This window comes from Muntiacus reevesi, chromosome 20 (assembly GCF_963930625.1).
Source record: "Muntiacus reevesi chromosome 20, mMunRee1.1, whole genome shotgun sequence".
Taxonomy (NCBI): Eukaryota; Metazoa; Chordata; class Mammalia; order Artiodactyla; family Cervidae; genus Muntiacus; species Muntiacus reevesi.
The window spans coordinates 35190279-35208888 of record NC_089268.1 but is presented as its reverse complement, the minus strand read 5'-3'; the positions used below and the strand labels follow the sequence as shown (position 1 = coordinate 35208888).

The 18610-nt window shown below is 39.2% G+C and overlaps 1 protein-coding gene and 1 non-coding gene across 2 annotated transcripts; one reads left to right on the top strand and one right to left on the bottom strand.

The window, feature by feature from the left end:
- Positions 1–2933: 2933 nt before the first annotated feature.
- Positions 2934–18327, top strand: LOC136151347 (chorionic somatomammotropin hormone 2-like). The gene is made up of 5 exons (XM_065912391.1): positions 2934–3108; positions 14238–14410; positions 15375–15482; positions 17326–17505; positions 18136–18327. Exons 1-5 carry the CDS (start codon positions 2934–2936, stop codon positions 18325–18327), a joined length of 828 nt encoding a protein of 275 aa, XP_065768463.1.
- LOC136151993 (U6 spliceosomal RNA) lies at positions 12156–12266 on the bottom strand. The gene has a single exon (XR_010660155.1). It is a non-coding gene; the product is annotated as a U6 spliceosomal RNA (small nuclear RNA).
- Positions 18328–18610: the final 283 nt, after the last annotated feature.

Genomic DNA, 18610 nt, shown 5'->3' with positions numbered 1-18610 from the left:
ATGGGACACTGTAAAAGCAGTGCTAAGGGGAAGGTTCATAGCATTACAGGCACACATCAAGAAACAAGAAAAAAGCCAAATAAATAACCTAACTCTACACCTAAAGCAATTAGAGAAGGAAGAAATGAAGAACCCCAGGGTTAGCAGAAGGAAAGAAATCTTAAAAATTAGGGCAGAAATAAATGCAAAAGAAACTAAAGAGACCATAGCAAAAAATGATATCGAGTTTTAAGCCGGCTTTTTCACTCTCCTCTTTCACCCCATCAAGAGGCTCTTTAGTTCCTCTTCCCTTTCTGTCATTAGAGTGGTATCATTCACATATCTAGGGTTGCTGATATTTCTCCCAGAAATCTTCATTCCAGCCTTTAGGACTCATCTAGTCCAGCATTTCGCATATGCTCTGCATATAAGGTAAATCAGCAGGGTGATAATATACAGCGTTGACGGACTCCTTCACCGATTTAGAACCACTTTATTGATCCTGGTCTGCTTCTAGCTGTTGCCTTTTGAACTGCATACAGGTTTCTCAGAAGACAGGTAATATTGGTCTGCTATTCCCATCTCCTGAAGAGTTTTCCACTTTGTTGTGATCCACACAGTTTGGTGAGTTCAATGAAGCAGATGCTTTTCTGGAATTCCCTTGCTTTTTCTATATTCCAGCAAATGTTGGCAATTTGATCTGTGATTCCTCTGCCTTTGTTAAACTGAGCTTGAACATCTGGAATTTCTATGTTCACATAATGCTGAAGCCTAGCCTGGAGGAATTGAGCATAAGCTTACTAGCATGGGAGATGAGTACAACTGTTCATTGGCTTGAACATTCTTTAGTTCTGCCCTTCTTGGGAACTGGGATGAGGATTGACCTCTTCCTGTCCTCTGGTCCCTGCTGGCTTTTACAAATTTTCTGACATACTGAGTGGAGCACCTTACTAGCATCATCTTTTAGGATTTTAAATAGGTTTGCTGGCATTCTATCACCTCCACTAGCTTTATGGACAGCAGTGCTTCTTAAGACTCACTTGACTTCACATTCCAGAAAGTCTGGCTCTGAGTGAGAAAATACACCATTGTGATTATCTGGGTCATTAAGATTTTTTTTTTATAGTTCTGTGTACTTTTTCCATCTCTTCTTGGTCTATTCTGCTGTATTAAATCACAAAATACCAAAGAGTCAAAGTGATCTTGGGAAAGAAGAACAACGTTCGAGACTAGGGTTGCTGATTTCAAATTGTATTAGAGAGCTATACTAATCAAAACAGAATGATTTGCTTCTGGCACGAAAGCAGACACATAGATCAACAGAGCAGAACAGAGAAGCAAGAAAGGAACACACACCCATATATTGTCAGTTAGCTTATGAGAAAGGAGCCAAGACTATCAAGTGGGAAAAGGAGAAGCTTTTCAAATATTGCATGGGGAAAACTGGATAATGCTATGGAAAAATGAAACTGTGCCCCTGTCTTTTATCATACACAAAAATCAACTAAGCAGGGATTAAAAAGTTGAACATAAGACTTGAAGTGATTAAACTCCTAGAAGAGAACATTGAGGCAATCTTCTTGCCTTCTGTCTTTGCAATGAGTTTTTGGGTTTCACACCAAAAGCCAACGCAATAAGGCAACCACTGTAAAAACAAATAAGTGACACCACATCAAACTCCAAACAAAGGAACATCAACAAAATCAAATGGCAATTTACAGATTGACAGAAGTTATTTCTAAATCATATATTTCAGTTCAGTTGCTTGTCGTGTCTGACTCTTTGCGACCCCATGAACTGCAGCATGCCATGCCTACCTGTCCATTACCAACTCTCGAAGTTTACTCAAACTCATGTCCATCGAGTTGGTGATGTCATCCAGCCATCTCATCCTCTGTCGCCCCCTTCTCCTCCTGCCCCCATATATTTGATAAGAGCTTAATATCCAAAAATACATGAGACTTACAACTCAAGGGCAAAAAACACCAAATAATCCAAACTTTTAATGGATTTTAAGAAAATTAAGAGTTTCAATAAATCTGAAGAATAGACTGTAGATGAGAGAAACAACAAGGTTTTCCTTCTAGAACAACAAAAGCTTGTGCCTTCTTGGTATAATTTTATTCATCTCCTCTCATTTGTTTGACAATTATAGTCCAAAGTGTACATTCTTCAGTCAATAGAAATCACCCCACACTGAGCTATAATATGTACTAAGAATAGCCACACTGGGAAAAAAAACAAACAAACTAATATTTGCATACCTACTATGAGGCATATCAAAAGGAATGTGATTTCCAGAGTTTACCACTCCATTGTTTTCTATATTTCATTTCATATTTGAGCCACTAAGTAAGGAAAATGAGTTAAGAGACCTCAATAATATATAGATGAAAACCAATTTTAAAATGGGAGCATTAATGGATTATAATTTGGAGGTAATTTATTACTAGTGTTGTAACTGTAGTCCTTTTGATTCTCTACTGCATCAGGATAATACTTTATCATAAATATTAATACCAACATAAGGACACATACCACTAAAGTGATAGTGAATAGAGAAAGACATAGAATATATTAGGCAAGAAATAAAAGTATGGGAAGTCAGCAATGATAATAAAGTAAGGCGCAGTATTGCCTTGAGAGGAAGGAAGGTTCTCAAAGTTTCTTGAAACACCAAGAACGAGCCAGATATGAGGAATTAGCTTAATTTGAAACCCAGAAACTCTGCCAGAAGAAATTTAAGTTCATAAACATATTGTGATTCTAAAAACCACAATTTAGAAAGAGAATAGGGTAGGGTATGGTATATAGGCATTCAAAATTCTCCATTGCTCAGTGCATCAGGCACTCAAGGACCACCCTCACTGAAGTCTTTCTCTATAGTTCAACCTACAGGTACCAGCATGGAGAAAGAGATAGCTGTGCTCCACAGGCAGTTGAACCCTACTTTTATGGCCTCGTGGCTTTCCTTAAGAAGTGTTCGATGCAGCAGATTTCCTCCATCCCATCCCGTCCGGCTGACTCCCCAAGGTCAACAGGACTTCTCACCCAGGGATCATTCTGCAGTCCCCATGGCTCCAGCTCCCAGCTTCCGTGGAAACCAGTGGATTTACAACCCTGTCCGAGGTATGAAAGGCAGCAGCATGGCTTGTCTATGAGGTTCTCACTCCGTTCATACGGTCACAGGTTAGTTAGTTCACTCCCCAATAGCTTCAAATGATGCCCCCCATTACAGTGGATGGCCATGGAAGTGGGGACCTCACCCCTGCACATCAGCTCCCTCATCCCCAGGCACAGGCTTGTCCTACTTGCTCTCCTGCTTCTTTCCCCTTCCTCCTTGTCCCTTCTTTCATTTGTCCGATGGAGTTCTATATGGATCCTGGTATTCCTCTTCATTGTCCAGTAGGTTGATACCATCCAGCCATCACATCCTCTGTCGTCTCCTTCTGCTCCTGTCCCCAATCCCTCCAAGCATCAGGGTCGTTTTCAATGAGTCAGCTCTTTACATGAGGTGGCCAAAGTATTGGAGTTTCAGCTTCAGCATCAGTTCTTCCAATGAACACCCAGGACTGATCTCCTTTAGGATGGACTCTTTGGATCTCCTTGCAGTCCAAGGGACTCTCAAGAGACTTGCCAACAGCACAGTTCATGCACATCAATTTTTTGGCACTCAGCTTTCTTTACCATCCAACTCTCACATCCATACATGGCCACTGAAAAAACCATAGCCTTGACAGGACAGACCTTTGTTGGCAAAGTAATGTCCTTGCTTTTTAATATGCTATGTAGGTTGGTGATAACTTTCCTTCCAAGGAGTAAGCGTCTCATAATTTCATGGCTGTAACCACGATCTGCAGTGTTTTTGGAGTCCCAGGAATAAAGTCTAACATTGTTTCCACTGTTTCCCCATCTATTTGCCATGAGTTGATGGGACCAGGTACCATGATCTTAGTTTTCTGAATGTTCAGCTTTAAGTCAACTTTTTCACTGTCTTCTTTCATTTTCATCAAGAAGGTTTTTAGTTCCTCTTCAATTTCTGCCGTAAGGGTGGTGTCATTTGCATATCTGAAGTTATTGATATTTCTCCGGGCAATCTTGATTCCACCTTGTGCTTCTTCCAGCCCAGCGTTTCTCATGATATATTCTGCATATAAGCTAAATAAGCAGGGTGACAATATACAGCCTTGATGTACTCCTTTTCCTATTTGGAACCAGTCGGTTGTTCCATGTCAAATTCTAACTGTTGCTTCCGGACCTGCATACAGATTTCTCAGGAGGCAGGTCAGGTGATGCCCATCTCTTTCAGAATTTTCCAGTTTATTGTGATCCACACAGTGAAAGGCTTTGGCATAGTCAATAAAGCAGAAATAGATGTTTTTCTGGAACTTGCTTGCTTTTTGGATGTTCCAGCAGATGTCAGCAATTTGATCTCTGGTTCCTCTGCCTTTTCTAAAACTAGCTTGAACATCTGGAAGTTTGCGGTTCACGTATTGCTGAAGCCTGACTTTCAGAATTTTGAGCTTTAAATTTACTAGCATGTGAGATGAGTGCATTTGTTGGTAGTTCGAGCATTCTTTGGGATTGCCTTTCTTTAGGTATTGGAAAGAGAACTGACCTTTTCAAGTCCTGTGGTCACTCCTGATTTTTCCAAATGTGCTGGCATATTGAGTGAAGCAATTTCATAGCACCATCTTTCAGGATTTGAAATAGCTCAACTGGAATTCCATCACATCCACTAACTTTGTTCCTAGTGATGCCTTCTAAGGCCCACTTGACTTCACATTCCAAGATGTCTGGATCTAGGTGAGTGACCACACCATCATGATTATCTGGGCCGTGAAGATCTTTTTTGTACAGTTCTTCTGTGTATTCTTGCCAGCTCTTCTTTGTATCTTCTGCTCCTTTAAATCTATAGCATTTCTGTCCTTTATCAAACCCATCTTTGCATGAAATATTCCCTTGGTATCTCGCATTTTGTTGAAGTGAGCTCTAGTCTTTCCCATTCTGTTTCCCTCTATTTCTTTGCATTGATCACTAAGGAAGATTTTCTTATCTCTCCTTGCTATTCTTTGGAACTCTGCATTCAAATGGGAATATCTTTCCTTTTCTCCTTTTCTTCGTGCTTCTCTTCTTCACAGCTATTTGTAAGACCTCTTCAAAGAACCATTTGCCTTTTTGCATTTCTTTTCCATGGGGATGGTCTTGATCCCTGTCTCTTTTACAATGTCACAAACCTCCATCCATAGTTTATCAGCACTCTATCAGATCTAGTTTCTTAAATCTATTACTCATGTCTACTGTATAGTCATAAGGGATTTGATTTAGGTCATACCTGAGTGGTCTAGTGATTTTCCCTACTTTCTTCAGTTTCAGTCTGAATTTGACAATAAGGAGTTCATGATCTGAGTCACAGTAACCTCCTGGTCTTGTTTTTCCTGACTGCATAGAGCTTCTCTATCTTTGGCTGCAAAGAATATAATCAATCTGATTTCAGTCTCAACCATCTTGTGATGTCTATGTGTAGAGTCTTCTCTTGTGTTGTTGGAAGAGGGTGTTTGCTATGACCAGTATGTTCTCTTGGCAAAACTCTATTAGCCTTTGGCCTGCTTCATTCTGTACTCACGGTCAAATTTGCCTGTTACTCCAGGTATATTTTGACTTCCTACTTTTGTATTCCAGTCCCCTATAATGAAAAGGACATCTTTTTTGGGTGTTAGTCCTAAAAGGTTCTTGTAAGTCTTCATAGACTGTTCAACTTCAGCTTCTTCAGTGTTACTGGTTAGGGCATAGGCTTGGATTACTGTGATATTGAATGCTTTTCCTTGGAAAACAACAGAGATCATTCTGTCATTTAAGAGATTGCCTCCAGGACTGCATTTCAGACTCTCTTGTTGAGCAAGATGGCTACTGCATTTCTTCTAAGGGATTCCTGCCCACACTAGTAGATATAATGGTCATCTGAGTTAATTTCACCCATTCCAGTCCATTTTAGTTCACTGATTCCTAGAATGTCAACATTCACCTTTGCCAACTCCTGTTTGACCACTTCCAATTTGCCTTGATTCATGGACCTAACATTTCAGGTTCCTATGCAATATTACTCTTTACAGCATCAGACCTTGCTTCTATCACCAGTCCCATCCACAACTGGGTGTTGTTTTTGCTTTGACTCCATCCCTTCATTCTTTCTGGAGTTTTTTCTCCACTGATCTCCAGCAGCAAGCATATTAGGCACCTTCTGACCTGGGGAGTTCCTCTTTCAGCATTCTCTTATTTTGCCTTTTCATATTGTTCATGGGGTTCTCAAGGCAAGAATACTGAAGAGGAGTGCCATTCCCTTCTCCAGTCGACCACATCCTTTCAGACCTCTTTCATCTTGGGTGGCCCCACACGGCATGGCTTAGTTTCGTGAGTTAGAGAAGAGTGTGGTCCGTGTGATCAGATTGGCTAGATTTCTGTGATTATGGCTTCAGTGTGCCTGCCCTCTGATGCCCTCTCGCAACACCTACCATCTTACTTGGGTTTCTCTTACCTTGGACGTGGGATATCTCTTTACGGCTGCTCCAGCAAAGTGCATTCACTACTCCTTACCTTGGACCAGGGGTATCTCCTCATGGCCGCCCCTTCTGACCTTGAACCTGGGTTACTTCCTCTCGGCCCAGCCGCCTCTCCTTGGCCATGGGGTTGCTCCTCTCGGCGGCAGACCATGACCTCGAGCGTGGGGTAGCTCCTCTCAGCCGCTTTCCCTGACCTTGGAAGTGGGATAGTTCCCCTTGGCCTCTGCCTCTGACCTCGGACCTGGGGTAGCTCCTCTGGGCCGCTCCTATGCTGTTTCAGCCTGGTGCTCTCGGTCACCACCCCTGACCTTGGGCGAGGGGTTGCTCCTCACGGCCACGCTTCTGCGTGGTCCACTGTACAAAATCCAGAGTCCGGATTGGGATATTCTAGGGACTGGGGCAGCATTGGTTTCTAGAGGTTTGCTCGGTATGGTTCCTTCCGCATCCTCTTCTGATGACAGAGCCTATCATTGATGGGCTCTAAATTAGAACCTCGGAATGCATTAATTTTTTATACATCAGAATAGTAACCTTTAAAAATCTCTCCCTATTTGTCCTACCCTCCATTCTTTGGCAATCATTTTTCTACTCCGAGTTCCATCCCCCCCCCCTTTTTTTTCCCTGAGATTCCTTATAATTAAGATCACATGGTATTTTTCTTTCTCTGATTTAGTTCACTTAGTGTAATATCCTCCAGTTTCATCCAAGCTGCCACAAATGGAAGGACTTCTTTCTTTTTCTAATGGCTAAATAATATTTACCTATATAGGTCACATCGCATTGTTTTAATCCATTCACCTGTTGAAACATACTCAGTTTGTTCCTATACCAAGGCTATTGTGAATAATGCTGCAATGAACTTGGGAATACAGATCTCTCCTTGAGACAATGATTTCATTTCCTTTGACTATATATCCAGAAGTGGGATAATGGATCACATAACAGTTCTCTTTTAAATTTCTTGAGGAGCCACCACAATATTTAGCCATGGAAGTTGTAGCGGTATATATCTCTATCAGGAGTTCATCAGTTCAGCTCAGTTCAGTCACTCAGTCGTGTCCAACTCATTGTGACCCCATGAATCGCAGCATCCCAGGTCACCATGTCCATCACAAATTCTCAGAGTTTACTCAAACTCATGCCCATCAAGTCGCTGATGCCATCCAGCCATCTCATCCTCTGTCGTCCCCTTCTCCTCCTGCCCCCAATCCCTCCAAGCATCAGCATCTTTTCCAAAGAGTCAACCAATTGCATGAGGTGGCCAAAGTACTGGAGTTTCAGATTCAGCATCAGTCCTTCCAATGAACACTCAGGGCTGATCTCCTTTAGGATGGACTGGTTGGATCTCCTTGCAGTCCAAGGGAGTCTCAAGAGTCTTCTCAAACACTAGAGTTCAAAAGCATCAATTCTTCAGTGCTCAGCTTTCTTCACAGTCCAACTCTCACATCCATACGTGACCGCTGGAAAATCCATAGCCTTGACCAGATGGACCTTTGTTGGCAAAGTAGTGTCTCTGCTTTTTAATAGGCTATCTAGGTTGGTCATAACTTTCCTTCCAAGGAATAAACTTCTTTTAATTTCATGGCTTCAATCACCATCTGCAGTGATTTTGGAGCCCCCAAAATAAAGTCTGACACTGTTTCCACTATCTCCCCATCTATTTCCTGTGAGGTGATGGGTCCAGATACCATGATCTTAGTTTTCTGAATGTTAAGTTTAAGCCAACTTTTTCACTCTCCTCTTTCACTTTCATCAAGAGGCTTTTTAGTTCCTCTTCATTTTCTGCCATAAGGGTCCCTTTTTCTCTACATCCTCAATAACATTGCCATTTCTTACTTTTTTGGTACTAGCCATTCAAACAGGTATGAGGTGATAACTCTTGTGCTTTTGATCTGCATTTCCCTTGATTATTAGTAATGCTGAGCATCTTGTCATATGCCTCTTGATCATCTATATGTCTTACTTGTGGGAAAATGTCTAGTCTTTAAAGATGCAGCATACATAATGTTTACTATATTCTGATATACGAAACTCAGTTGCCTACCTGTATATCAACAACAAACTCTCAGAAAGTAGAATAAAGAAAACAATCCCACTTACTATTTCATCACAAAAAGATAAAACACTTAGAAAAAACTTGAACAAGGTGTTGAAATATGTTATACAAAACCCTTAAGACATTGATAAGAGAAATTTAAAAAGCATTAAAATATGTAAAGTTTGATGACTGTTTCAATGTGTTTCTTGAGGTAGTATTTGTGTTACTTTAAACTTCCCTCTTAGAATTGCTTATGTTGAATTGTATAGGTTTTAGATCATCATGTTTTCATTGTTCTTTCTTTCTAGGACTGTTTCAATTTCCTTTATTTCTTCAGTAACATGTTCATTATTTAGAAATGTTTTGTTTAATCTCCATGTGCATTTGGTCTTTAAATTTGTTTTTTTTATTCCTATAGTCATTATCTAGTATCACAGTGTTGTGCTCAGAGAAAATCCTTGATAAAATTTCAGTTTCCTTAAATTTACTGAGCTTTGATTTGTGACCCAAGATGAGAAAAATGTTCCATGTTCACCAGAGAAGAAAGTATATTCTGCATTTGGATGGAATGTGCTGAAGATATCTATTAGGTCTGTTTGCTCTAATAGTTCCCTTTAGGCTTATGTTTCCTTATTTATTTTCTGTTTTGATGATCTATCCATTGGTAGAGGTGGGTGTTAACATGTCCTACTATTATTGTGTTACTGTCAATTTCCCGTTTTATGTTAGTTAGTATTCACCTTATGTATTGAAGTGCTCCTAGGTTGAGTACATAAATATTTAAATTTGTTCTGTCTTTTTCTTGGACTGATCCCTTGATCATTTTGTAGTGTCCTTCTTTATACTTATAATAGATTTTATTTTCAGGTCTATTTTTTCTGATATGAAAATTGCCAATCTGGTTTTCTTTGGATTTCCACTCGCATGGAATATCTTTTTCCATACTCTCACTTTCAGTCTATATGAGTCTCTAGGACTGAAGTGGGCCTCTTGTAGACAGCATATATGCAGGTGTTGTTTTTGTATCCGTTCAGCCAGTTTGTATCTTTTGGTAAGAATGGGAGAAGATAATAGCAAGTAAAACAACTGATAAAAGATTGCATTCTGGAATACAAGTAGCTCAAACAAGTCAAACATCAAAAGCAAAGGCAAGAGCTGCAAAAATAAATAGTGAGACCATATTAAACTCAAAATCTTCTGCATGGTAAAAGAAGTCATCAACAAAATATAATGGCAACCTATTGAATGAAAAAAAATAATTGCAAATCACATATTTCATAAGGGCTTCATATCCAGGTATATATGAGACACATGCAACTCAGTAGTAGAAGAAATCAAACAACCCAAATTATTAAATGGGCAAGGAAGAATAAGTTTTTTGAAAAATCTGAGGATTAGACTGTAGATGACAGACACTGTTAGTTATTCCTTCCAAAACAGAAGCCTGTGTCCTCCTGACATTGCTTTCTTTATTTCCAGTCTCCTGTTTGGTGATTGCACGTCACAGTATGCATCCTTTTCTCAATAGCAATCACCCTACAATGAGTTATATGTGCTAAGAATAGCCCCACTAACTATAAAAAACTAATAATTACATACTTAACCTTGAGGCATCAAAAATCCAAGGTGATTTTCAGAATTTTCCACTCCATTGTTTTCTACATTCTTTTTCAAATTGAAACAACTAGTAAGGGCAAATGAGTAGGGGACCTCAATAATACATGGATGGTGTCATTTAAAACTGGGAGTATTACTGGATTATAATTGGGGGGAATGTATCATTACTAATACTATTGTAATTTTATTCCTTTAATTCTCTGGTATACTAGGTTGATATTTATTTGAAATAATAATACAGCCACTATGCAGAACAGGGTGGAGATTCCTTAAAGCACTGGAAATAGAACTGTCATATGACTGAGCAATCCCACTGCTAGGTGTACACACTGAGAAAACCAGAATAGAAAGAGACATGTGTACCCCAATGTTCATCACAGCACTGTTTATGATAGCCAGCACATGGAAGCAACGTAGGTGCCCATCAGCAGATGAATGCATGAGAAAGCTGAGGTATATATGCACAATGGAATATTACTCAGCCATGAAAAAGAATACATTTGAATCAGTTCTCATCAGGTGGATGAAATGGGACCTATTATACAGGGTGAAGTAAGCCAGAAAGGAAAACACCAATACAGTATACTAATGCATGTATATGGACTTTAGAAAGATGTTAAGGATAACCCTGTATGTGACACAGACAGAAAAAGACATGAAGATGTATAGAACAGTCTTTTGGATTCTGTGGGAGAGGGCCAGGGTGGGCTGACTTGGGAGAATGGGACTGAAACATGTATATTATTACATGTGACACGAATTACTAGTCCAGGTTTGATGCATGATACAGGGTGCTCGGGGCTGGTGCACTGGGATGACCCAGAAGGATGAGATGGGGAGAGAGGTGGGAGGGGGGTCAGGAAGGGGAACATATGTACACCCATGGTGGATTCCTTTCAATGTATGGCAAATCCACTAAAACATTGTAAAGTAATTAGCCTCCAATTAAAATTAACAAAATGAAATAAACTAGTAATACCAACATAGAGACACTTTGTACTCGAGTTACAGTAGACTGAGAAAGACAAAGCTTATGAGGCAGTGAAATCACAGAAAATTAGCAATGGTATCAAAAGAAGGGGCAATATTGCCTAGAAAGAAAGCAGAGTTCTCTACTTTTTTTGGAGACAACACGAAAAAGTAAGATGCTAGCCAACCAGCTTAAGCTATATACCAGAAACTGTACCAGAAGGAAAATGCAGTTCATAAAAATATGCTGATGCTAAACACCAAATTCCAGACACTAAGCAAATATGGTAGGTTATATGTAGATACTGAAAACCACTCAGAAATGTAGACATGGAAGCAGATGCACTAATGAGCATCAGAAAAATCAAAGCACAAAAGGGTCTGAAAAGTCAATCGTAAAGAGACTTGGCAGTCTGGTAAAAAGAATAAGAGAATCAAATTAGAAAACCAAAATAGGAAGACCTGTGCACATGACAGAACGAGAGAATTCTCAGGAGAGAAAATCTCAGACTTAGTGGACCAGCGAACAGAATCCTCAAGCATTAGAATTAAAAACCCTGGGCAGGACTCATGACTGTGCGCTTCTGGGAACAGCCTCAGTTTCAAAGTTGGGGCACTATACCACCTAAAAGCAAATGCAGACCAGGACTATAGCTTGCTGTGACACTGAATCACAGACAATACTGTTTGTTAGTTGACTTTTCTCGTTCAACTATAAAGTTAATGAATCACTAATCAATGATAACTGACACCATCAGTTTCCAGTCAGAGTCTCTTTAGGCATACAGTGTATATCTGAACCTGTTATAGATCCCCAAAAACATTTTTATACTTAAATTTATTGATGCTTAATTGAAGGCTAATTGCTTTACAATACTGTACTGCTTTCGGTCAAACATCAACATGAATCAGCCACAGTTTTACCTATGTCCCTTCACTCTTGAACCTCCTTCGCACCTTCTTTCCCATCCAACCCGTTGAAGTTGTTACAGAAAAATATGGAAGGCTTCACAAATTGGCCTGTCATCCTTGGGCAGGGGCCACGCTAATCTTCTCAGTATTATTCTAGTTTTTTAATATATGTGGTACCAAAGCAAACACACAAATAACTCTTTAACAGAAAAAAAATCATATACTTAGTCATCTACCAATAAATGATCAATTACCTTAGGAATTAGGATATTCTGCTATATTTACTGTCTCTTATAAATTCAAAATTTATAAGCTCCAAATTTCCATGAAGGAATTAAGCATATAATTATGCATAACACATATATACATGCACAGAAAAATATGCACACAAACATGTCTATATTATATAAGCTCTTATTCTCCTAGCCTGTCATAATAAACCCTTTAGTTGATAAGAGAGATAGTCACAAATTTCTGCAACTTATATGTCTCCTTTTTCAGAACCACTTCTTTGATTTTCATCACCTAATTTTAAATAACCATTTTATTCTTAGATACCATGCCCATTTAAACTAAGAGCAGAGAAAACCTAGTAAATGCTGATATCTTATCCTTAATTAAATGATCACTCATGTGGTAAATTGGAAAAAGAATCATGTTCAGATCTCATTCAGGAGGACAAAATCTCTTTTATCTGTTCTCTTATCCAAACTGAATTCTTGCTTACTTCAGTCTTAAATTCTGCTTACGTACAAAGGACAGACAGGAAAAGTAATATTAAAATCATGCTTCCAAGACTCTATGATTTTATACTTTTGTTGGACAAAGGTAGGGCTAGGAATAATTTCTGAAATATTGCAATACCTCATGGAAACATGAAGATCTGGTTCTACTATGAAAGAGAAGATTCTTGACGATGATTCAGAAACTAAACCCCATGGCTGTCAGCATGTGCTCCCAACCAGACAGATGGATTTTCTCCCTAAAACATCACAGTCAGGAAAGGCCAGACCGTGTCCGCAGAGCCAATGACGGGATCCTGGGTGCTGAGAGGTAATATTCTTGTATTACCATTTGGAGATTTATTTGCTATTTTCTCGAAGAAACAAACGTAACGAGAATATTAAGGATGGATAAAAGTAGAAGAGTTATCAAGGTGCCTAGAAGCAAGGAGAACCAGGCCGCCACACTGATAATGTCAAAGACATTAACAGTGAGTGTTTTATAGACAGATCAGAACAAGTGGATAAAACCAATGTTCTAGGGTCACTGCTGCCTTGCAGTCAAAGACAAAATATTTTTCTCTGCAAGCAGAGTCATCATAGCTCCTGATGTGGTCCTGGTTACACACATGCAGTCCGAGAGCCCACAGGCATGTGTGATGTGACATCAGGAAGTGAACAGATAACTGTATTGGTGCCCAGTCACCTCTTCTGCTAATAATGGGACCAGGGAAAATTATTTGCCCTCTCCAAGTCATTTGTATCTTCCTTAACATAACTTGATGATCATAGTGAAGATGAAGGCTATCTTACAGGGTTACTGTGAAAAACAGATTTTAACATGTTTTAAAGCTTTTGGGAAAATATCAAAGACATGCATGGGGTTATGAAGGTAAGTTAGCAGATCCAAGGTACAGTATCCTTTTTGTCATAGTATTCTCTTTGTACTCAATAGTAGCGATCAGTCAGTCACATGTTTACTCTTATCCCAGCGTGATGGCAAACCAGACAGATCAACTGTACACTTCTTGTCATTTCAGTGCCTAAAATTCAAGGATTAGTGATGTACAGTGAAAAAATTACAAACTCATAAAGGGCCTTGCGGCTCAGAGTCTGCAGAGTCCCAAAATTAAACTGTTTTGAAAGAATGGCCTAAACACTCTGGCTCAGAATTAAGTTCCAAATGTTTGCAGAGCACAGAAGTACTTCAGGGAGCAATACAAAAATGCAGGGAGTAACCTACCACTCCAACTATCCGTCTGTGCAAATGTCATCATCCATCTAAATTACACAGAAGGCGCTCCTTCTTCCCCACCCCAGCTACTACAGCTCCAACTCCTGTTCAGAGTAACAGGGAAAGAGAAGGCTTCCCTCCACAGGATGGATTTGATAACCTCAGGTGACTAGATCATCAGATGGCTCATGTTTTTATTTTAGCAGGGTCCTGCCTGCTTCTGCTACTGGTCATGTCAAATCTGCTGCTGTGCCAAGGCAACGTATGCCCGTCCTGCAGTCCTGACACCCCCCTGAAATCCCTTACAGACCTGTTTATCGATGCTGCCTGGCTGTCCCACTACTTCCATAACCTGTCCGCAATAATGTTCAAAGAGTTTGTAAGTACTGTGGTGGTGGTGGTTTAGTTGCTAAATCATGTCCGTCACTTGTGACCCCATGGACTGTAGCCCACCAGGCTCTCGAAAGGAAACTTCACATAAGTGACTGGCCTATACTATCCTTTAAACAAGAAGGTTGCAATAACATACTCTCCAGGTCAAAGAAGTCATCAGTTCATAAGATGGTGAAATCGAAAAAAGGGTCAGTTTTGTGAAATCTCAAAGATTCCTTAGAAGTGCAATAATTTTTTTCAATTTCCTTTCATTCATTTTCTTTTTTAAAAATGTCTAAAATAAATGAATTTGTATTTGTCAGTCAGGAATGCCATAAGAGAATACAATAGACTCAGTGGAATAAACACCAGAAATTTATTTCCTCACAGCTCTGGGTGCTATAAGTCCCAGATCAGGGCACCAGCAAGGTGAGGTTCTGGTAAGAATTCTTTCTTCCCAGGATGGCTTCTCTGTGCGTCCTCACACAGGGTGGGGGGTGGGCAAGACAGACAGAGGAAAGGACACACAGACACAGAGAAAGAAGAGAAAATTCTCTGGTGTTTCGCCTCATGGAGACACTAAACCTATTGGATGAGTGTTGCTCCCTAAGAGCTCATTTAACATTAATATCTCCTGCATTAGCAGGAATGTTCTTTATCACTACTGTCCCTCGGAAGCACCAACTATTGGTACATATGCACTATATTTGGTTCAAACACTAAAAAAAAAAAAAAAAAAAAAAAAGGATAATAATAAACATAGAAGGGAAAAGGTTAAACTTAGAAGAGTTAGATGTAAAATCATTTTTATAGAGACAATGTCTAGAAAAAGCAGGAAAGGAATGAATTTCAAATTTTGTGATGCCCCCCTGTTAAAAAAATTACACATCTCTCAAACATATAAATGTTCTTGTAATGGGTTCATCTACTCAATGCCCAACAACCCTAACTAATTGCCTGATCACTTTTAGGATGAAAAATATGCCCAGGGCAAACAGTACCATATCAAGGCCACCAACAGCTGCCACACAGATCCCCTCCATGCTCCTGAAGAAAGAGAAGAAGCCCAGCAGTTGAACGTGAGTCTTTCACCTGGGTTTTTCACCAGATTAGTGAGACAGTATGTAGGTTACCAAGCTTCAGACTATTAGAGGTCATGGTACCTGTACTTGCAGAAGAAGGTGGAGGAGCCGTAAGCCATTGAAGAGAAATTACATTATGCAGTTGATGAAGCGTGAGTGAAATCAAGGGATAACTAAAGATCTATAGCAGCAAAAACAAGAACAGATCTATAAATTGTCCATGCAGACAACTTTAGTCAACCAATGCATTTGACACAGGATTGCAGCTATTATTCTGTATGAAAACAGGAAATGGCTGAGTAATATTCCATATTAGCCTCCAACTAATAAAAATAAATGAAAACAAAAAGAAAACAGGAAATGACGGGAATTTCCCCGTGTAAAATATGATTGCAAAATTCATGAATATGTAAGAAACATACCCCAGGCTTGAGTACTCCCTGTTACTAGTGACTCATACACGGAGTCCTATTCTGTACCACTGAGCCAGCGCGTCTGCCTTTCAAGGCTCTCCTGATTCTGCTTCTACTTCTCTGACACCTCCTTATTCATCATTCTCAATCATTCCTCTGTCACCTTTTATTCTTAATTTGTAAGTCTCCCCCAAATGACCTATAAACATTGCTTTGCTTCTCATGGCCACAACAATTGCCTTTGTTCTGAGGACAAAACTGTTTACATATCAAGCCTCAATCATTTATGGCAGCTCTAAATGTTGACCATTATAATCTCTCCTTTCTGATTTCCTGCGTTATCCCTCGTCCTCTATTTTTTAAAATATTTTCACATGCATCCCCCCTTAAAATTCTATCCTCTCTTTCTACAACCTTCTTAATGATATCAGCATTCTTTTGCTCTGTTAAGCTCATTAATAATGAAGATGATCAAGTAAAGGAAAAAGGTCAAAGAGCAAGAAGATGAGGGATTTTTCAATAACCTTGAATTTAAAGTTTATTGAGAGTTACTACATGGCCATACATTTTACTAAGGACTTTATGTGCTTAGTACTATTCCTAACACATTACTATATTTAATCCTATTCAGTTCGATGTTCTTTACCACTAGAACAGTTCATGGATGTAAAGAAATCAAGCATGTTAACTAGAGATATTCAGCCTCCAGGATTTTCATGCTCAATTCTGCTAGTAGCAGTGAACTAGGGGTGAAAACCCTCCATTGTGAATCCCACTGATGCCGTTACTAAAGACAACGCTGTACCATTTTCTGCCCGGACACATGTCAACAAGACAGACTCTTCTGATACCAGCATGGGGGCTGGTGTTGGGATCAACTGATGAAAGAAAGCCTGTTTAGGAATGTCATGTCTTCTTCATTGTCTCTTTGTTGCAATATCATAAAACAAATCACCAATCAAAAATCAATATGAATGACTCTTCTGATTCTTTAATATGAAAGAATCACTGGGTGACAATGATGTGGACACAGGTAGAAGGCCTTTTTCTTGGGTCATGTACTGCAGGCACATACTGACTTTTCATAAAATACTTATATTTCTCTCATGAAAATCTGCAAGCATAAAAGTACTCACTGAGTGGTGGTAGAATTTCAGAGGAAAAAAGAAAATCCTTCGTGTTATAAATTAGAATGCATGAGAAGAATTAGTTTCTAAAATAACCTAGGTTTTTAATAATTCAGTAAAGAGTGAACTAATAACTTACATTTATACTTTTGCAAATTTTACTTCATTCCAAAATCTCTGCATACACATAGGTATAACTAAAAGTTTTTTTTAGGTCAGCTGCTCTGAGCGGAGATAACATGTTACCAAAACCACTGATTTATGATTAGTTTAATCAGACCGTTTCTTATGGTTGCTTAGAATGAAGACCTTAGTAAGTTGATACTCTTCATACTGTACATCTGGAATAAACCTCTGCATCATCTCACCAAAGAGCTGCAGAGTTTGAAAGAAGTCTCACAGACAATCCTAACAAGAGTCACAGAGAATGAGAAAATGTCAGACAAACTTCAAGCATTCATAGAGAGTCAATTCAAACAGGTGAGCATTCTGCAGAGGGCTTTCTTGCTTTGTTCATGAATGATAGAAGTGATCTCTGTAATGCATAAGGAGTTTTGAAATATCTCATTTTGTAAGAAAAAGATTCATGACTTCTACATGCTAGACTTCTACTACATAAATCAGGAGCTTAGTCATTCATAGTGATATATTCTACTGTAAAGGAATCAGAATTTCAATGCAATTTTTGATATGTGCAGCCTTCCCTGTATTGCACCCAATTCCAGCAAAAGCTTGCCTCTTCCTGGGCACAGATGGTTGAAATATTTTCAAGATTAGGAGTACTAGAGTACAGAATTTTCAAGATCAGCACTTCCTTCAAAGTATCCCAGGACATCTGCTATTGAAGTTCCCCTTGTCTTCTTTCTCTGTTCTACTCAAATCAAAGGATGAGAGTGGGAAGGAAGAAAAGAGAAAGGTAAAACTAAACTAGAGTGTTGTTTTCACATTTTAGATTTCTAATAGTTTTCTCATACGGTGGCTCCAAAATCCATATCTAGATTATTTTATATTTGTATGTGTTCCCCATATCTTCATTTAATAATTAGAAGCAAAAAAGATAAGCAAATACTAATAAAACTCATATGAAGCCATTATCTTTTGGGTATTCAGATTATTGTTCCAGTCTTGCAGAAGATATCCGACACTCGCATTACCTGGTCAGGACTCTCATCCCTGACGTCCAGCGATGAAGATAGGCGTCATTCTGAATTTTATAACCTGTTCCACTGCCTGCGCAGGGATTCACGTAAAGTTGACATTTACATCAAGATCCTGGCGTGCCGAATGCGCAAAAGGTGCTAAATCCACATCCACCCCATCCAGCTCTGAGATGGTCCTAATGATCTCTCCCATAGCAACCTCCTGTGAAATTTACAGCTTTTTAATGCATGCTCTGAGAAATGGGTCTTCTCTAAAAATAAACACAGACTCTTCAGAGATGTCAAAATCTAAAACGGCAATTTGTTAACATTTTTTATGTTTATTTAATAGAAAATCAAACGAAAATTCACCCCTACAATTGAGAGAATGAAGCTTTTATTAAAATTACTCACAAATAGCAGATGCTGGCATTGTGAAGAAGACC